This window comes from Caretta caretta, chromosome 8 (assembly GCF_965140235.1).
Source record: "Caretta caretta isolate rCarCar2 chromosome 8, rCarCar1.hap1, whole genome shotgun sequence".
NCBI classification, from domain to species: domain Eukaryota; kingdom Metazoa; phylum Chordata; order Testudines; family Cheloniidae; genus Caretta; species Caretta caretta.
The window spans coordinates 11,673,176-11,694,373 of NC_134213.1; the positions used below are offsets into that span (position 1 = coordinate 11,673,176).

Below are 21,198 nucleotides of genomic sequence, written 5' to 3' on the forward strand. Positions count from 1 at the left end.
CCATTAGCCTGCTAGCCGCTTCCAAAGCAGCTTCTGTGCATTCCTTGTCAGGGCCTGCTTCGGGAGTGTGGGCAAAGCCTCCCTCCCGCCAGTCTGAGGATCCAGCCGACTGGGCAATTGCTGCTGTGAGCCCCCTGATGCAATTCACCGAGCCCCTGCTGGCAAGCTGTGGTTGGCCTGTTCGGTGGCTCTATTTTCACCAGCAGGCACTAAGTCAGGCCCTCTCTGCAGTTTGCCAGGGAGCTTTATGCTGGGCTAGGGCACTGGAAAGAATAATTGAAAAGAATATTTAATTAGATTAAATGTCGGACCTGTCATCAGTGACAATGTCCCTCTAATTAGCAAGTCGGAGACTGCAATATGCTACCAGTAAAGATATTGCTATGCTCTCTTGGGGACATGAACTGCTGTCTAAACATGTTGCACAGATGTTAATGGAAGCCACATGCGTGGAATTGAGGGCACTGGATAGCCCTTGTTAATTATGATGTGATATTCCCCGCTTAGGGTGCCAAAACAACATTTATACATGATCAGCTGTTTTGCGATGGTCTGGGGTGTTGAAAGGAATGCTTCAGGGGAGCAGAAATCAGGGAAGAAGGTACTCAAGATGGCAGGAGAATTCTCTGCGTTTTTTAGTGATGGGAAGCACACTAGCTGTTTGTGCTCTGAACTCCGACTTCACTCGGGTGGACAGCCACTTTCCCTGCTTCTCCATATGGGGGCTACCAAAAAATTCTAGGAAACAAATCTTGTTAAATTGTCGAGGAACCACTGTATCAACAAGTGACTGATTCTGGCTCCCACAGGATAGAACCCTTTCTGTATGGAGTGGTGGTAGACTTCTTCCTTGGTTCTCTAAAAGGCACCATAAAAGCCTATATAACAAAGTGTTTGTCACCATCTGTGCATTAAAATGTGTGTATTCACTGAGTCTCACCAGCTTTCAGAGATGCACACTGCAGATATATTAAAACTCGATCAACACGTTTTCATAATCAGTTTGGTATTTGCTTGCACAAAGCAACCAAATCTAAAGGAATATTTCTGGAGCTCTCTACCCCACTTTATTAGGATGCAGAGAATGGCAGGTTACCATCCACACAACACCACACATATTGAGTCTTTTCAAAAATAAACCCTAAGGGGTGACTTATTCCTTCCCCCCCCCTTTGGCAAAGCTCAATAAAGAATGAGTTGCCCTTCCCACAGTACTTGTCCTCAGGCTCTCTGAGGTCACAGACTTCCCCCAGATGATCACTGTCGAAGTCCAATAAAAGAGGAATAAAAAGGTTCTCCCATTCTCAGGGTGCTAATTCCCAAAGGTCTCTGCAATCATTCATTCTCCCCAGAGATCTGTGACAAGTCTCTGAGGAATCCCAGTTCTCCATTTCCCCTGGAGAAACTCTTTTCCTCCCAATGTCTTCCTGTTATAAGAAGAGGAAGCTGTGGTGGCCTACACTTCCCAGATGACAAGCATTTCCTCTTCAGCATTGAGAAGAAAGGGGTTCTTTAGTCCACCTTGTACTTTGAAGTTCTGATTTTAGGCTCTGAAGAAAGGCAACAGTTCGGGGTTTGCTTCCCAAACTTCCTTGTCAAGACATCTTCCTCCTCAGTGGCTGCCTTTATCATGAACTTCCAGAACAGAGAGGTTCTGGTCTCATGCCTTCCCTCACCAGCTGAAAAAGGCCAGCACACTCTGTTACACAAGGCAAAAGGCTCCTTAGAACTACCTCAGATAGATATTAGCAAAGCTGGCCTTACGCACATTGATAAGGCACTGCTTGGCTTGTGGCAATCCCCTCAACAATAAGAAGCCCAATTTCTCCCCAGGAAGCAGGACCAGAGCAGGGAGGTGCTTAACTTGATGGGAACTGACAGCTGTCTCGACAACAACCCCACCGGAAGTCATACAAGATCAGGAGATCCCCTAATTTGGGGGAGCTCAAGAATTTCCCTCAAATTTTATCATTGTCCTGCAGAAGCTTCCTTGTTTGAGGCTTTTCAAAGCCCTGTTTATTAAAGCTGCAGCAAAGCATTTACTAGTTGTGTGAGCTGTAGCAAACAAGCCCACCAAAGCTTTGTGCTTCATCTGGCAAGTTCATTGCCACGCGCCTCAGCCTGTGCTCTCTCTCTCTCTCTCTCTAACACACACATACACACACCCCCGTTGTCCATTGTACACGAGCAGCACGTCTCTCAGAAAGGAAATATTAACACATATTTGCATTAGCGAGCCTGCAGGAGACTCAGAATGTTCCAGGCATGTCAGCACATCTCACATGAAAGGCAACATGCAGAACAAAACAACTGCATCATGAGCTTGTGCTCAACGTGCTGTGTATGTGTGTTATGCACGTACTCCTCAACCTGCCAATGCCCGAGCATGAAACGTAGGGCAGGATGGAGGCTCAAAAAGAGGGACACAAGAATAACAATGCTGTAGAAAACTTAACATGGAATGGGAACACATCAGATTTAGGAATATGTGGGTTTGAAATCGGGGTTGTTATTCACAAGTGACTGGGTGGATAGGGATTTCAGCTGGTTTGGGTTGGTGTTAGTAATAATGGTTATGGTTAAAGGCTATAATTAATATTAATGTTTTGGCTTTTGTTGTACAGCACTCAGTAACCTGATGATAGGTGTCCTATAAACAAGTAAATAAACATATATAAAACAAGGAGGGAAAGGCGTGTGTGTGGTTTGTGTGTAGTCAAAGGAAGTCTGATGTGAAAGACCAAGATTAACAGAGGAATAGGAGAAGCATTCATTACAACTCCTAGTATTAGTTATTTAAAATATAGTACTAACAAAGAAACTGTGGGCCTGACTCTGATCTTACTGCATCTCATTTACATGGGCATAAATCTGGACTTATCCTGTTCATTTTAAAAGAGTTATCCCATATATAGAGAGGTGGAACTGAGATCAGAAACTGATCCTGAAACAGAAATATGGAGAAAGAGAGAGAGAGCAAATTGCTCAAATACACCTTAAAAGCAATAAATTGCTCCTCAAATAAACCTTGCTCCCAGAAACACTCTCTGTGCTAACCCCCACAGGGACAATTTTGTCCATTTAATTCACAGAAGCTCTCTTAAATTTGGAAGCCTGGTAAAGTTGAAGAACGTTAAATAAAAAAAAACCCAGCAAGAGTTCTCACCAGGTGAAATTTCCCATTCTGCACTTTATTTTCATTGCCAATGGGAGTTTCCCAGGAAAGCTGTCATTTCTCTAGCTCCTTCATTGCTTATAAACAATCTCAAAATGTAGCTCAGACCAACGCAATTCCCGTCGGACAAATGCACCCACCACAGACAGAAATCACTGAATTCACTTTCCACTGAATGCATCCGATGAAGTGAGCTGTCGCTCACGAAAGCTCATGCTCCAATAAATTGGTTAGTCTCTAAGGCGCCACAAGTCCTCCTTTTCTTTTCACAGACAGAATGGAGCCAACATCCCAACTCTTTGCGAACCCCGCACAAGTTGGCTCACGCCACCTGCACAACGAGTCAAAAATACCTGGCAAATGTATAAAGAACCTGATTTCCACATCTTCCTCCCCCTGCCCGTTGATTTAATGAATGTTTTTTTCCCCCTTTCCTTTTCTCTTCCCAAGAATAAATCCATCCGATCTCCTGGCTAGGATCATTTCCATCCCCACCCTCCCTTGTATGGAGAAATTGCAGTGAGTTAAGTCACTCTGCATATTAATGAGTTCGCAGGAAGGGCAGCAGGAGCTGTTTTAAAGGAGGACACGAGGAGGAAAGAGGCAGAGGCAGCTCAGACAAGGCAGCAGCAGCAGCAAGAGAAAGGAATCCAGACGTTCTCAAAGTTCCTGCCCTGGCAACATCAAGCCGGTGAATCAGTGCATCTGCTCAAAGCCCAGAAGCGAAATCCGATTATATAAGTGAGCTATTTCGATACCTGAGGTCTTACCATGAAGCCCCTGACAGCAGCTTTACTTCTGCTGTTCATTGTAATGTGCTTAGCCACTGCAGAAGGTAAGTTAGTTTCTTGTACCTATCCCCCATTTAAACTTCTTTCCAGTGATTCTTTTTCCCCTCAGTATTCTGTGTTTGCTCCTTGAAATACTATAATGAGATTTATTGTTGTCCTCAGTCTGCATGGGGAAGAATTGATATGATGAATCTGATAGTAGCGGAAGGAAGTTCCAAGGCTGTTGTTTTTTAAGGTGTAAGTAGTGGTAAAACACAGGGGACAACCTTGTGCCCCCAGTTACAGTTCTACAGCCCATTTATTCTGGTACACGGTGTATCTGGGGTAAATGCTCTGAAATCAATGGCGTTACCCCAGATTTGTGCGGTTGAAAGTGTGCAGAATTTAGCTTGATGCAGTATAATGGATTGAACTGAGGGTGAAATTCTGACAGAGATGTTTTCTAGTTTTCCATGAAAATGACGCTTACAAAACTCGGATTTGGTCAGGCTTGGGATAGACCTTTAGAACTTGTGCAAGTAAGAAATTCAGAAGCACAATTTAGAGTCCCCCCAAGTTCTAGTTGCGAAAGTAGAGTGAAGACAAAAACCGAGAGCTGTATAAGCTTATTCAACTTTACAACAGACTTTAGCTCTTTCCTTTTGCATTTGTTAAAGCTTAGTTTAATCACAGCAGGTGCACTTTAAAAAATCAACACTAACCACATTGCTGTACTGTGTATATTTACCACAACATTTCCAGTACTTTAACATATATTTCTCAGGGAGTTACTAAACCTTTCTGTGGTAAATCAGGAGGAAAATATTGCCCTTTTCAGCTCAACAACCCCCCAAAGTGTAAATTTTCATAGATTTTTAAAACATGACTAATCTGTATATTTACATAAGCTAATGAGGAGGGGGGAAATTAAACTGCAATTGGTACACTGTCACTCTGTACACAAATGATAAATACTTTCTCTTGTAGGATCAAAGTGCAAATGCTCAAGAAAGGGTCCTAAGATAAGATTCTCTGCTGTTCAGAAGCTGGAAATCAAACCAAAGTATCCACATTGTAAGGAAAAAATGATCATGTAAGTGTTCATGTATGCTTTCTACTATGTACCAAGTGAATTGCATCTCCCTGTATTGCAACCTCCTTCTTTGTTTTTTAGAATTTCCTGATATACAAATTTCCAACATGTTAGCCATAAGAAAATATGTAGCTACATGAACAAATCCTATCTGTAGTATGTCAGTAAAGGAGAATCTGCTTAATACTATAAATATCTAAAGAATATTGCTTATGATAGTAATTATTAGTTTAACAAATGATGATGGTCAAATTCTACTTTCAGCTGCCCAGATGTAAATCCAGAATGCTAAACTCAGGCTACTGTGGATTTACATGGGGAGTAACAAATGAGAACAGAATTTGGTCCACAAAAGTTTTGAGTAACGAAGAATCATCCAAATGCATTGGGGCAAATTTTTGTCTCAGTTACACTCATACAATTCCCTTGATTTCAGTGGGGTTGCGTGGGTTATAACTGAAAGTGACATTTTTCTTGCAAAATTCAACTATCTGTATAAGCAAATAGCCATGCATTGATTGATGCTGCAATGAAACCTCAACGGAAACAATTGATAAGCTAAAGTCAAAGGGAGCTCTGAAGATTAGATCAGTGGGATGTATTACAGTTTAAAACAATGGGTTTCAGATTTCAGAGGAACAGCCATGTTAGTCTGTATTCGCAAAAAGAAAAGGAGTACTTGTGGCACCTTAGAGACTAACCAATTTATTTATTTACACATCTGATGAAGTGAGCTGTGGCTCACGAAAGCTCATGCTCAAATAAATTGGTTAGTCTCTAAGGTGCCACAAGTACTCCTTTTCTTTTAATGGGTTTCAGAGTAACAGCCGTGTTAGTCTGTATTCGCAAAAAGAAAAGGAGTACTTGTGGCACCTTAGAAACTAACCAATTTATTTGAGCATAAGCTTTCGTGAGCTACAGCTCACTTCATCGGATGCAACAATTAAAACAATGGCATTGGGGGGAAGGGTGTTAATGTATCTTGTCTTGTATATTGTAAAAGTGTTTGAAAGGCTTTGCACAAAACACAAACCAGGCTGTGTGCCGGCAAAAGAACCATAGGGTCAGAATAGCTGAAAAGACTTATTTTGCTACTGACTTCATTGCTCTGCAAGGACAGAAGATGTACAGACACTCGTTTCTCAACCTATGTATTATATCATTTTTTTAACATTAGCTTTAATAATATTTTTAAATCTGTTCTTATTAGCTGCTTGTCAGATCGTCACCAAAAAGGCTAGGCATTGAATATCTTGTAGCATTTGTTCCTTACCAGTTAATGTTACCAAATTTACTTACACTTAGAAAGATGACGTAATATATCACACTGCAATAGATGTATATCGCTTCAAAACACAGACTGCTCTCAGTTACACCAATGGAAACTCTGGGTCAAATCCTTTTTTTAGTTACTCTGATTGGGCCCCATCTTGCCTGCTTTGAAGTGAATGGCCAAACTCCCCATTCAATAAGGGCAGAATTGAACCCACTGGCTTCAAAGCAGCTACCCCAGATTTACAAGCAGTGTAACCGAAAGCAGGATTTGGAAGTTGCAGGATTTCGCTAACGCAACCCAGAACATATTTATATTTAGATGATCAATGCTTGAGTAATTTTTAAAAAATATTTAAATTGTAAAAGAGAGGCATGCTGCCCAAGGCAAAGTCAATTCTCAGGTTCCAAACTAGTCATTTGAAATAAACGTGATGAGCAAACATTTTGAACCAACGACCCTTTGAACTCTCACAGGGGCTTAAATAAACAACACTTTGAATTGTCAGAGAGAAAGGCATCTTTGGCAAAGGGGTAATAATATTTAGAATCCAGATGTCCTCCAGTCAGGAGCGGGGCCCTCTTTCCCAGCCAGCGGGTACAAACAGTCATTTCTATTTTATGTCAATCACCTGGGGCTAACAAAAGGAGCTGAAACATGCAGCAGCATAGAAGCAGTTGGAGAATTTGCTACACCACTCTGTGCAGTGAGAGACTTCAGTCTGTGCCTTGGAGTATGATTGGCTGCTGGAAAGGCAAGCAGCAATCTGCTCTCCCCAAGCAAGATGCCAGCAGAAGCTGGATGGTGAAGTGCTGTCAAGAAAACAATAACAAGCTTTGCCGGGATAAGTCTGTGAGAGACATCTGCTCCCGAGCACTGGAAGTAGGGCCAGACTTGGCAGCCAAGGGGAGAAGGGGAAATTGTGAGCATGAAAAGAACCTCATTAGTGCAACTTCTCATTTTCAATAAGAATGTCAGGAAAACATATAAAATACTTTAGTTTTTGCTAAAATGCCTTGGCAAAAGAATTAGCTTTCAACCTAAGCTCTGATCTTGAGTATAGCTGTGCAAATTTGGAGAACCTCTATTACTTTAAACCAGTAGGAGAACACTTCAGTCTCTCTGGTCTCAATAACAGACCTAAAAGTGGCAATTCTTCAACAAAAAAACTTCAAAAACAGACTCCAACATGAAGCTGCAGAACTGGAATTAATTTGCAAACTGGATACCATCAGATTAGGCCTGAATAGAGACTGGGAGTGGTTGGGTCATTACAAAACCTAAACTTAATTTCCCCAATACTAATTTCTCCCTACTGTTACTCACACCTTCTTGTCAACTGTCTGTAATGGGCCACTCTTTTACCACTTCAAAAGTTATTTTTCCTCCCTTGGTATCCTGCTGTTAATTGATTTATCTCGTTAGACTGACCTAACACTTGGTAAAGCAACCCCCATCCTTTCATGTATTTATACCTGCTCCAATATTTTCACTCCATGCATCTGATGAAGTGGGTTCTAACCCACAAAAGCTTATGCCTAAATAAATTTCTAAGTCTACAAGGTGCCACAAGGACTCCTTGTTATTTTTTCTATTACCTTGCCTTACTCTGCTTTTGCACCCAAGTACTGTAACAAGCTGGCCATTCCTATTCTGTGGAGAGAGAATTTAAGACTTCAGTGGAATTACTCCTGATTTACACCAGCATAAGAGGAGGAGAAGGCAGAGATGTTGTCATTAGTGCTTTTGTAGGGAGTGACTCTTATCTACTTCAGTGTAACTTGAAATCAGTACTAGAGAGAAGTGGGGGACATTGGAACAATTGGAGGGAGCTGTGACCAGAAGCAATTGATACTGTAGTTTCACTACAAGACACAGAAGAGTCCGATTCCTGAAATGGATTTTTGTGGCTGTTGTTGAGGAAATAAAATCAGTTAATGATTCTCCTCCAACCCTCCCTATAAACCTGACCGTTCTCCGGTCTATTTACATGGAAGAAGTGTGTAAACTGTAGGGTGACTGGCAGATGGGAGAATACTGGAATATACTGTTTGGAAGAGATTCACCTAATGACATAAAATATGTAAGTAGAACTGGAAAAGTTTGTGAAAGACAGCAAATCCCTGACCCCTTTGTGTTATCTAGACCTGCTTTGAGCAGGGTTAGCCAGCATGGTGGCCAGTACCCAAGCAGCTGGTCTACACTGCCGCTTTTACCATTGCTACCACCAGCTGAGTTGCAGTAGTGGAAGTGTAGACAGCTTGAAAGTGAATTCAGCTAAATATTTGTGAGAAGAATGTTTAATTCATTGACAGAATGGCAAAACTCCCCTTTAATTTCATGGCAGCCAGATCACCCTATTATTAAAAACATAATGAACAAAATTCTACGCTGATTTATATTCCATCCAGTTCCTATCACTCACAAACATTTGGATACACATACACACACACACACATACTATATGCTATATATTGCTCAAAGACTTAAGAACTCTTATTGGTGATAATGGAAACTGCCAACAGAGATAAGAGTTTCTTTATTCTATTTAAAAAGCAGATGGAAACAGTGCAACTTCCTAGAACACATCTTACCTTTGTGTACAAGAAGCTTTATGGCTGTATATAGGAGAAGAGATATACCAAAGCTGCTTGGTACAATATGCAGATGATTTTATGCAAAAGCTGGACATACTAGCCCTGATTCTAAAATGTGTTACCCAGCTCAGCCACATGGCTATGTGGTGGCTTGGACCTTCTTCTCTTGTCCCCAATTTGTAGTTGGGCAAAGCAGCCAGGAACCTGATAGATCCAGCCAGCTGAGATTTCCCCTTGACTAAGGAGTTGAGCCATCATAACAGCACTATGCCATTTGATTACTTTCCCCAACATAGAGAGAATGGCCAGGGCAAAGGAATGTAGCTTTAACTATTTTTAGCTGTCAAATGGCCCCTTGAAGCCGTAATCAGATGAGCATAAATTAGGGAAGTGGACCAATCCCCATCCAACCTCATAATCCTAGGGGCTGGCAAAAATACTATACAGCTACCTTTGGTCCCTTGGGGTACGACCCTAATCCCAGAGTGACACAAATATGCAGGAAGCCACTCAGCATCAGACTTGTTGCAAAACTGTCTTTGAAGTGGATGCTGTAAAATATGCAGAATGACCGCGAGCTGAGATTAACCAAGCTCTCTGCGTACAGGTTTGCCCATGTGGTAACTCTCATTTGGCTCACCTGGGGGAGCTGCAGCCTTCCCAACACCAATGTTAACTCGGCTGGGGCAATGTGCAGGAATCATATGCACACAGAGAACAAGTGCAGCCACAGGATGAGGAATTCGGTTAATTGACAAAGTCTCTTCTAGTGGCTGGCCTCCAGTTGGCAGTCATAGGAGGTGCTAACTGGGTTACCCATGACCCATATACTATACAAAACCACAATGGCAAAAGAGTGCATCCGTCATTAAAGGATGATTTAACTGTATGGATTCATCCAAAAACCTATTAGGAATTTGGAATATCCCTTCAAAAGAAAGCCGAGCCTTCGGGATTGTTTTTGCCCCAGCACAGAGTTAACATGGTATCAGTGCAAATAAAGTTGCCCTGGATCACTTTTCTGAAGCAGAGTTATGCACCGTTGTTCTCCAGAGGCCCTGCACCTCTTCTACTGTGGTTTAGTTTGTCATTTTATGAAAATATTCTGTACACTCCCTCAGCCAAACAGCACGGACTGAGTTCTGATTTCATATCTCCCCTCCCGCCCCCCCCGCTGACACACACACACACAAATCCCACTGCCAGGACAATAACCATTGGACGCAACTACTATTCCTCAATCTTGATTCCATTAAAACTCACTGCCCACCGGTCTCAGTTCTCCCATTCAGTTCAATGAGAAAGTGTTCTCTATGGATTGAACCACGCAGGAATGATCTTAGTGAGGCGCACGGTACAGGAACTCCTCACTTAAAGTCATCCCGGTTAACGTTGTTTCATTGTTACGTTGCTGATCCATTAGGGAACATACTCGTTTAAAGTTGCGCAATGCTCCCTTATGATGTTTGGCAGCTGCCTGCTTTGTCCACTGCTTGCAGGAAGAGCAGCCCGTTGGAGGGAGCTGGTGGGAGCTTGGAACCAGGGTGGACCAACAGCCCCCACATCAGCTCCCCGCTCCCCTAAGTTCCCTGTGTGGCAGCCTCCCAGCAGGCTACCAATTGCCGGCAGTTCAGCTGTCCTTCCCCCCACTGCTGTGTGCTGCTCCTGCCCTCTGCCTTGGAGCTGGTCCCGGAGCCTCCTGCTTGCTGGGGGGAAGAGGGGGAAGAAGGGGGCTAATGTCAGGGTGTCCCGCTCCCCCCTGCTCCTGCCCTTCACTTACCCCATCTCCAGAGAGCGTTAACTGGGGGGCGGGGGGACACGACAGGGCTCAGGTCAGAGGGAGCCTGCTGACAGCAGCTGCTGTCTCAACTTCCTGGTCTACTTAAAAAGGCAATCTACGTAGAGTGATTCAGCGTACTTAAAGAGGCAATGCACATCTCTCTCTCTCTCTCTCTCTCACACACACACACACACAGGGTGTGTGTCTCTGTCTCTGTCTGCCATGCTGTCTCCCCTCCCTCCATTCCTGCTACCTTGTAAAGTGTGAGGCTACATTAACAACAATGTGTTAACCCTTGAGGGCTCAGCTGAGTTCTAGTTCATCATTTAGCAGTAAGGCATTCCCTGGGAAATATCCCCTCCTCTGACTCCACCACCTCAACCAAGCTTCACAATCATCATTGCTTTTTACAGTATTAAATTGTTTGTTTAAAACGTGTACTGTGTATACATATATATAATATAGTCTTTTGTCTGGTGAAAAAAATTTCCCTGGAACCTAACCCCCACTATTTACATTAATTCTTATGGGGAAATTGGATTTGCTTAACATCGTTTTGCTTAAAGTTGCATTTTTCAGGAACATAACTACAACGTTAAGCGAGGAGTTACTGTATGAGGAGAGTGTCTGTATGTTGTAGCATTGATTCCTCTCCCCCAGCATGCACACAGACCCTTAACACCTTTTCCCGCCCCTATTGTTCTTGCTTCTGATACAAGTGATTTGATGTCTTGTGCTTTTGCAGCATTAGTTTGCCTTTTACTGAGAGCAAAACTAAGCAAAGCCAGAATTCAGCCCCCATTCTTTGACTAGTCAGTGAAAGACATACTCAGACCCTGGGCCAGCCCTGTGGAGCTCCAACCAAGAATTCAGTCCAGTAGCCAGAGCTGAAGAAAAGGCCACGTTTCAACCCGCTCTCTCTGTCCTTTGTCTGAACTTTGCATTGTGGTATCCCTTGCTGATTTGTAGACTGGGTAAAAAAAAAAAGGTACAAAAAGGTATTTTCATCCAAAAATGGGCCCCTTTTTCAAAAATGAAATTTTTGTGAAAAATTCTCAACAATCTCAGAATTTTCCATTTCATTTTCCTGGAATTTTTTCAACAGAAATTTTTACCAACTTAATATTCTAAATTGTTTTTTGAAATGTTTTAGTTTAACCAAAACTGTGGTTCCATACTAAAAACCAGGTTTCTAGAAAATGAACATTTTGGATAAAAAATTTGGTAAAAACATAACAGAAAAAGTTGCCAGAAGTGGAAAATGGAACCATTTTGAATCCTTAGAACTAAAAGCAACTTTGAAATTTAAAATGTTTTAATGAAGTTATTTTCCCATTTCTAGACCAGCTCTGCTGGTTTGTCAGTGAAAGCATGACATCACCTGGAACATGACAGACCATTAATTAACCAGCATTAAATGGTTGACACTCAAACAAAGGACAGAGTAGGAGGAAACCAGAAGGGCAAGGAAGTAAATCGGCCATGTGTTGCCTCCTTGCCCAGTATTATTTCCAGGATGAGGTGCCTTTCAGTGTCTTTTTTCCAGTCCTTGTGTGGTTCCTCTCCAGTGCAGCTATGGGCAAGTTTGAGTGGATCGGACAGCAGGCTGATGAAGCTAGAGATGGTCCCAGGTGACTTCTGTCTTCCTTGCGCCCCAGGCTAGACCCTTTTGGGTCTCCAGAAGCTTGCAAAGCACACAAGTACTGCTAATGAAAGCATTACTGCATACAAAGTCAGTGATCCAGGTCTAATCCTTATTCTTCCAAGTAGCATTTGCACGTGCTAGAATTACTTGTCTGAGTAAAGGTTTGCAGGACTGGGCCCTAATTGACCATGTTATTTAAATCTGTTATTAAACCCCAATATAAATGTTTGATAGATGGTGGAGTTCAATTGTTGATTAAAAATTACGGGCAGCTCAGCTGGTGTAAATTGGCCTAACTCCATTGGGGACCATGGAGCTACACCAGAAGTTTTATTACTGCAAATTCAGATTTTACCATGGAACATAGTGGCTTGTTATCCTCTCAGTGCACATGTGCAACTCTCATTAATGTGAATGAAATACCGAGCGCAAGAGAGAGCCAGTTGGGTTTTTATGAAATGTTCACAGTGACCATTGTGAGTTATTCAAGATCTTTCTGTAGTGATCATTCCTTTTCCATTTCAGTGTAACTATGCAGTCACGGTTCAGAGGAGGACAGCAGCACTGCTTGCATCCCAAACTCCAAAGCACAAAGAGATTAGTTAAGTGGTACACAATATGGAAGGAGAAACGCAGGTGAGTATTAATTTCACTCAGCAAAAGATGCTCCTATTTTCTCTGGGATAAAAAGTGATGTCATTATAGGTAACCAAATTTGTTCCTTTTGGGAAATAACGTACCTTTCTTGCTTGAATACTTGAGACATGGCAGCACAGAACAATTAGGTGTAATAGTCCAAATGGCTCTCTCCCTCTCTGGAATATGGAACAAATACTAATTAGACTGAAATGGCTACGACTCTCCTCAATAAAATGCTACAGATAGCCCATTAGTTTAGCTGCTTCTGGGTCTATTTTTATTTTTTTAACGCATCACAGCTTGAAGGTGAAAAATGCGGTGCAAGGTTAGATACTATTAAGATCTTGAGATTACTGTCTAAATGCCTACAATAAAATTCTCATACCCTAAACAATCAATTCAATGCAATCGATTTATTTGATAAAACCCACAAATTACATCTGTAAATAGTAAAATAATATAACCAGCTTGGAATGCAGTTTATTCCTAGTTTATTCCTCTTAATGCAGTGTATTCCTAGGGATAGGCTGCTCTGAGAATAAACAGTAATACTTTGCACTTGAACCATACTTTTTATCTGTTGTTTTCAACATTTGTTACACCTTATCGCCTCCAAATCAGAGATGAGGAAGCCAAAGCAAATAAAGGCTAAGTTACTTGCCTAGGGTCAAACACAAAGTCGGTGGCAGAGATGGGAACAGAAACCAGGTCTCCTGAGTTCAGGTCCCATGCTCTAAGCACTAGGAAACACTATCACCCTATATTTGATTACCCAGATTTTAGCACATTTTCACCAAGCTGTAATTTCATGATATAACTCTCTATGGCTTGATTGCAGGATGCAATGCTACTTTTCCCCTGCCAACCTGGCTTTTGCACAAGCTGAGCCATCAGTGATAAACAGAAAAGAAACACAGACATAAATGAACACCCAGATTTAAAATGGATTATGTTGTCTGTGTAAATAATTAAGAGGAAGTCTAAAGGAACAAAGGGGAGTTAGCTGCCCACCACCCCATTGGCGCTGAAATGGAGTTGGGTGCCCTGTAATAATCTTCCCCTTAGTAGGGATGTCCAGTGATTTCTTAGAGCTCATTATTAATTGAAGAGCTAAGGCAGGGAGTGTAAGAAAGCTCCATTTCCTCTCACCCCCCGTAGCTAGTCTCCCCATTTCTTTTGGCAGGAAAAGAGTAGCAAAGGGAAGACTTACTGTATACAGAACTTAAAGGATATTCTTGGGAGGAGTGAAAGATCTTACCACCAACTCCAGTAACCATACCCTTGAGCACAAATATTACTCCCACTGGTTTAAATTCACTCATTGGTAGAATATCGCTTAACCTGTGCAGCACCCCAGCATGGGGGATGTGCTGATGTGCGCAGCTCTCTGCACCCGCTGTATGCTGGGGAAAGTTGTCTCTGTCTGAGCTCTGAGTATGCTGGCATGGAGTAGAGCACTGTAGAAGAACCACCAGATGCAGGCTTACATTGGATCCAGTGCCTGTCCTGGGCTATGGAGCAACAGTGGCCACTCTTACCTCCCCTAGGAATGGGACTGGCTGTGGGCGTGCATTAGATCCCATCTCTCCAATCACCACTTAATTCCTTACATAAATCCCATTTATGCAGGTGGTGTAGATGGGGGACTCAAACTGCGTCCATTTAAGCACTCACCTTTGAAATCTACACCTGTTGTTGTGATGGTGCAATAGAATATCAAGCACGCCTCCTTCACAAACATATACTGCCATATCTCACTTCCTGGATCCACTGCAAGTTTTCAGCTCTGAGGATATCCTCGTGGTATTTAGTTTACAATGGATAGGGTTGAAAGACGTTGCAAAGGAATAGAAAAGTGACTTGCCCCTGATTTTTCCAATACATCTAGATGGGACTTTTCTCTCATTTCTACGTTTAAGCTTCAGGTCCCAAAATACAAATCATAAGCTCCATGAGCCACCTGGAGGGGACACAGTTACCAGTGCAACGTTCTCCTTCACATTTTGGAAATGCTCAACAGTGGTTTTAGAAAAGAGGGTAGGAAAGGAGAAAGGGTATCATCAAAGGTATAATGAAATCAGCATGGGAGAAATCTGAATCAAAATGTAAAACTAAACAGCATGTAAAGATTTAAGGAGCTGTGGAATGTTTACATAAATGCTAACCGCGTAAAGCACATAGCATAATCTCTAGAGAAAGACCAACTCTAGAGCCTGAATGAAAGAATCGGACTGGGGACATCAGATGGAATGTAGAGTAGCTCAACCACACTGAATGAATTAGTCATGTAGTAAAGGGTATGGAATGGAAAACTCTCATTGATTTCAATGTGCTTTGGGTCAGGCACGTATGTTTAGAAATCCTCCATCTCTTAAGTAGCAATAATATAGAGCCAAATCTTTTTCCATTTAAATCAGTGAGAACTTTCTCATTAACTTCAGCATTGATCTCAGAATGTGATCACCCTAACCCTACCCTAAAAATTCAGTCAACTGAGCCAGGGGCAAATGCAAATTCTTTTGTGGAAACGTCTTGTTCCTGGATGACAAGTTTGCCATTGTGCGGGGCGGATAGCCAGGCTGGTGAAAGCTCATGGCATTACTGTATGTAAGGGACACCACTCCATGTGGATATTTTTGCCTATCTGCCAGCTCTGTATAAGCTGTTTGTGGGCTGGTAAGTAAATGGAATGCATTGTGAAATGTCAACTATTATGTAACGCCATATTTCCTTACTGTTTGTAAAGGCTACCATTAAAACAACAAAGGAAATGAAGCCACAGAATCTTACTGTGACACTATGCCCCATATTCTTCATAGAGATATTGTTGTGATATGAATACGGCATAACTAAGATGTGTTTTGGGCAAGATAAGTCATGTGAGATATTGGAAAGGTTATGATTTGCTAAATATCAGGTAACGTTACCAATCTGCCTTAAGCTGACAAAAACAAGACGCATTAGATTTAAGCTTGCCAAGGCAAAGGTCCTGGTATCACATGGCCTCACTCGTGCTGTGATGTCTGGGTATAAAGGCACTGCCTGGGCTCTTAGCCTTATCTGTGAATTTCCTTGTGTCAGTGGGTTTGTCAGACTTTTAATGCCAACTTTGACATATTCTTCTGCCTTATTAACATGCTTTATATAGTCAGCCCCTTGTTAACAAACAGGACAGTATTTTAGTAAAGCATCCATACCTGTCTAACTCTGTTGTCTTTCAAGCTTCACAGTATAGGGTAGATTGTTCCATATACAGGGAGTTACCCGTGAATGGGCCAGGAATCTCCAGACCGTGCGCTTGCTACTGTGCATTTAACCTGTTCTCCCTTTCTCGCATCATCTTCCCCAAAATACAGCTCAGGGGCAGGAGTAGGTTATAATTGCACCTCATTTGATATAATTACACATATTCATCTGTTTAAAAGAACTAGGAATTTGCTCAGCATGTTCTGAGTACAGTGACAGCATACTGACACCTTCTGTAAACCTGGGGAAATATTCCGTTTAGAGAGTCCTCCCCAGCCTATATTGTACTATCTGCATGTCTGTTTTCCAGTTTATTCCCCTCCATGGAAGTAGGTGTCATGTGCCTTGGTATCTCAAGACTGGGTTCCACTTCAGGGCAGACTGTTCTATTAACAGGGAAGTTACCCCGGTGCCAGCTGTGACTCTAACTCCTTAGACACACCAGCTTCCCGCACTGCTTATTAACTCCCTAGACTTTTGCCAGCCTCAGTATAGAACTGCAACAGTCCCCTTGGAAACCCCAGTCCCTCTTGACACTAAGTGGACCCCTGTGAAATTAGGTCCCTTTCACTGTAATGTCACAGAACATCCAAGTTCTATGGTTCTCAAAGGACCAGACACACCACAGGTCAGTCAGTTCCTCCTTAGATCTCCCTCGATTACCCAATGAGGCAAAACTCAGTCCAATCCTGTAATAAACTTATTTAGGCTGTATAGATTAAATGAAAATGAAGCAAGAGATATTTGCACAACGCTAAGAATACTAAAGACACAGACAGACAAAGACAAACGTAGGTTATTATCTTATAAAACTTCTGTTTGAAGTAACACAGTCTTACAAGTTCAGCTTCTGAGGCTTATCCCAGCTGTGGCAGCTAAAGGTTCTTTACTTGGGAGACAAAGCCCTTGATTCTTAGGATCCAATCAAGTATAAAGCCCTGTGTCCTTCCAGTAGGCAGCTTTTATCCAAAAACCCTAACATCTGATTGTTTTGACCCCAGAGGTAACAGATGCAAAAGGTGATGGGGGAGTCCAGGAGGTAATTCTTCGGTGATGTCATCCTGTGTTACTCATCCCTGGGTAGAAGTTTCCCCTTCTTTATTGTCCTGTAAACTGTACCTACCTCCTGTACTGAGAATCAAGGAGTTTCCTCGGGACATGTTGCTTTTCAATGGGTGTCAGTTGACCACTCTGCCCCCTAAGGGATGCAGCCATTTCTATGGGTGAAACTCAGCAGTGATTAATGGCTCTTGTTATCATGAGGTCTGTCCCAGCCATGGGAGAGTTATGTAAAGCACATGTACAGTTATGACTCTTAACATGAGCAACACAGAGATAAGTGTCTGAGCATTACAGTCATCCATTCACCAGCATTTAGGAAAGTCCAAGCACTCCATGTTTTACTGCAGTTTTAACAACTTAATTATAATAATGTTCCACCAGCAGTAAGCCTTCCAGACTCTCAGTTGATACATAGCCTACAGTTGGCCTAAGCCTCCAGCCTCACAGCACAATCCTGTTATCTTTCTCCTCCTGCTTATTCCCCACCTGAAGTCTCAATTCCCCTTTTGCAACAGCACATCCAGTTGTTTTTGAAATGATGATCCCACCCCAAATAACATCCCATCACAGGCTATTGAGCCTATTTACCATGAATATTTAAAGATCAATTAATTAAGTGAGCCCAACTGCAGGAATATAGAGAGAAGCAACAGGAGCAGACAAACTTCTCAGAAACCAAGATCCTGATTTAATCCGAGCCTCCCTTGTAATAGAAGTTTAGGGAAGAGACAAAATATGTGATGTTTGGAACCCAGTGCTATTGCCATCAAAGTCAAAGAGGGTTTTGCTAATGACTTCAGTGGGAGCTGGATTAAGCCCATCGAATGTTTTTTCATGAGCTGTCAGTGGTTTTTAAAGTCAAATGTAGTGTAAAAATGAATTCCTGGGTTCCCAAAATATCTCTGGGGCAAATTATAACCATGCCACTGTAGATTGTTTTAATCTGTGGAGACTGCATGCCTGGAATGTTTCAGCAATATTACAGAGGGAAAGTTAATTAATTCTTCTTTTAAATATTTAGACTAGCAACATATTTTTCATATATTAGCTTGTATTTTTCCCAGGGCAAAAAAACATGTTGTTGGATGTGGATTCCCTCATTTAAAATGTCCTACTAATCCTTTCAGTGGTAGATTTGACCACTCTCAGTGCATTCAAGAAAGGAAGAAGAGTGGAAAATTAGGACCAAATTCTGCTTTCAGTTGTGCTAATACAACTGATTCTGCTGAAGTTAGTGACATTCCTCATGATTTCCACCAGAGTGCAGAATTTGGCTCCTAGTGTTTACTCACCCGGATGGTGGGGAAGGTTTTAACTGTAATCAAAATGACTTAAATACCTAGCTCTCTGTTTTTATTTCCCAGGGTTTATGAAGAATAAGAGGAAAACTCTTGGTAAAAGGAACTGAATTTGTTTGGCTGACTAAAGGAATGGACTCTGCAAAGAATTTCTCTCTCACAGACATAAGACACAAATTCTATATTATTATAAAGCACTTTTTACCAAGGGTCAGTTTTTACATTTTATAGCTGTGTGCGGAAGGCTCCCAGATTTGTCTCTTGCACACTTCAAATTTCATACCTGTCTGCTTTATACTGAGATTGTGAAAACTCATGCTTTTCATTTTAAATAAATGCTTTTTTTGTATTCATTCATACATCACTATGATTACAATCGAGCTTTATAAGCTCATTAGACAAAAAATATTTGTAGCGGTATTATATAATGGTGTCCCTTATCCTTTTGTACTGGGAAAGCTTTAGTGGTGTGCTTAGGGTTTCTAGTAATGTTGTCCAACTATGGTGGAAGCTGCACAATGTAGGGACTGAGGAACAGCTTGCTGTGTAACATGCCACTGAAGTATCATGGCATATATAGCTGCAGAGATGAGGTTCCTTAGTGGCTTGTCAAATGGCTACGAACATCACTTTGTATCTGTTCTTTAATGAAACAGGGTCTTGCTGAAAGGTGAAATGTATTACATACCCCCACTTAATGTTTTACATATACTAGAAAACATTTCTAGAGCAGTTTTATTCTAAGAATGTGTTTGATCTTTTTTCACCTGAGGTTCTTGTGAAAAGTTTGCAGCTTCATCAGTTTTCAGATATTTTAATTTTCAAGAATATTGTATATGATTTTGTAGATTTGTAGCAAAAATCTTTGAAAGGTATCTTTTTATGAAAGATTGGAGAGGGCAAACATATAAAATAAATATATATGTTTTGGTCACAAAGCAACATATTCATAATTTTGAATGTAATACTTAAATATTAAGCAGTGCTTTCCTCTTTTGAAAAATAAAATAACAAAACTACCTTTTCATGTGTAAATATACTACAGGGAGTCTCCCTATATTATCTTTCTGTATAATGTATTGTACTGCTAAATTATCATCTGCTATTTAAATGTTTGAAATATTTAGAAAGTTGCATGCAGATTTCATATTTCTTTCTAAAAACAAATGGAAAAATAAGTAATAAAATGTATTTAAACATGCCAAAGGCTGTTTTTCAATTTCATTAAGACACTGTGAAACTCAGTCCACTTCTTATTACTTTTCAACGTTAGTGAAAGAAACTTCAGATACAAAGCAGCAGTGGATATCCTGAGAATGTCATTTATGGCCAATTCATTCTCACTGACCTCAGTAGAAATTGGACTGGACCTTAAATCTAGAGAACCTGCCTATGTGAAAATGATATACATTCCCAGTGCAGTGGATGTGAAGGCCTTTGTGGGTGTTATGTTTAATACTACTAGGGGTTGCAGGGTAAAGCACCCAAGTTCAGGAAACAGTGTACAATAAAGTAAAAATAGTGTACAATAAAGTAAAATGGGTTTCTTCTAATAGTAAAATAAGATCATCGTGAAATCCACATGCCACTGAAGTGTGATGTCAGTGATATTTGTGATACTTACAAAATATCAACCATCCACAGTACAGCCTAACGTTTTATTACACACAGGGCCAAATACTGCTTGATTTTCTCATTTATTTATTTAAATCAGTCGGACTCACATGTGCAAGGTGAGTAGGATTAACTCACTAGGCAATCTATAACCTTTGTATTTCCTGACTTTAGGAGTGAAAGCCTGCCCATTGAAGTCAAGAAACAGGATTTCACCTCAGGTGTTTAAAGTTGATAACATGAACATAAATGTTTGGCATGTAATATATTTGTCTTCACTCAATACACGCTGTAGACACAAGCATGTACATAACAAATGAACATACTAGTATAACAGACAACCTGAGTACATTCGTATGACTAACAATGTCTATGTAATTTGAGGACTTGAATCCTTATTATTTTAAAGTCAATTATAGAGCTTATGAGAAATGTCTAATTAGCAGCATTGCGAGCGGGTATCCTCCACTGAAAGTACTATTATTGCATGAGCAAATGCAAGGGACATTTGCCTGGCCATCTTTCTATTTTCACCAATGCACCCTACCGCTAAACCATCTGACTTTTTGTAAATCTGGTGCAAACCCATTTTTCCTCCACTAGTTTCAATGACACTGGGAATTTTTCCGTGTTGTAGTGGAAAAGCAACTGCCCCACATCTGGCTCGGGCCATGTCCCAGATGTTGGCAGCCAAGGGGGCGCCAGATCTACTAACTGTCAAGCTGCACTGTGGTGCCAGAGTGGCACATGGCAGCTGGCGTGCAGGGTGGGATCTGGTCCACTGCCTGGAATGTTTTGTGCAGTTGATGAAAAATCATCGTAGTTGGCTTGTATGTAAAAGAAAATGGGCTGGCTTAGGCAACTTGTCACTAACACACCATCCATCTTTAGCCACCACAGTGTGTTCAGCAGAGCAGCCACGGCTAATGATGACAATGAGATAGGCATCTGCTTCTCCAGCACATGCCCCAAACATGTAACTTTATTTGTAGACTAAGAGAATGTG

The 21,198-nt window shown here is 41.4% G+C and overlaps 1 protein-coding gene across 1 annotated transcript; it reads left to right on the forward strand.

The window, feature by feature from the left end:
• The first annotated feature begins 3,519 nt into the window (after nt 1–3,519).
• CXCL14 (C-X-C motif chemokine ligand 14) lies at nt 3,520–19,784 on the forward strand. Its single transcript, XM_048861877.2, has 4 exons — nt 3,520–4,010; nt 4,933–5,038; nt 12,859–12,969; nt 18,645–19,784. The coding sequence occupies exons 1-4, from the start codon at nt 3,947–3,949 to the stop codon at nt 18,658–18,660; spliced, it is 297 nt and encodes a 98-aa protein (XP_048717834.1). The 5' UTR covers nt 3,520–3,946; the 3' UTR covers nt 18,661–19,784.
• The last annotated feature ends 1,414 nt before the right edge of the window (nt 19,785–21,198 follow it).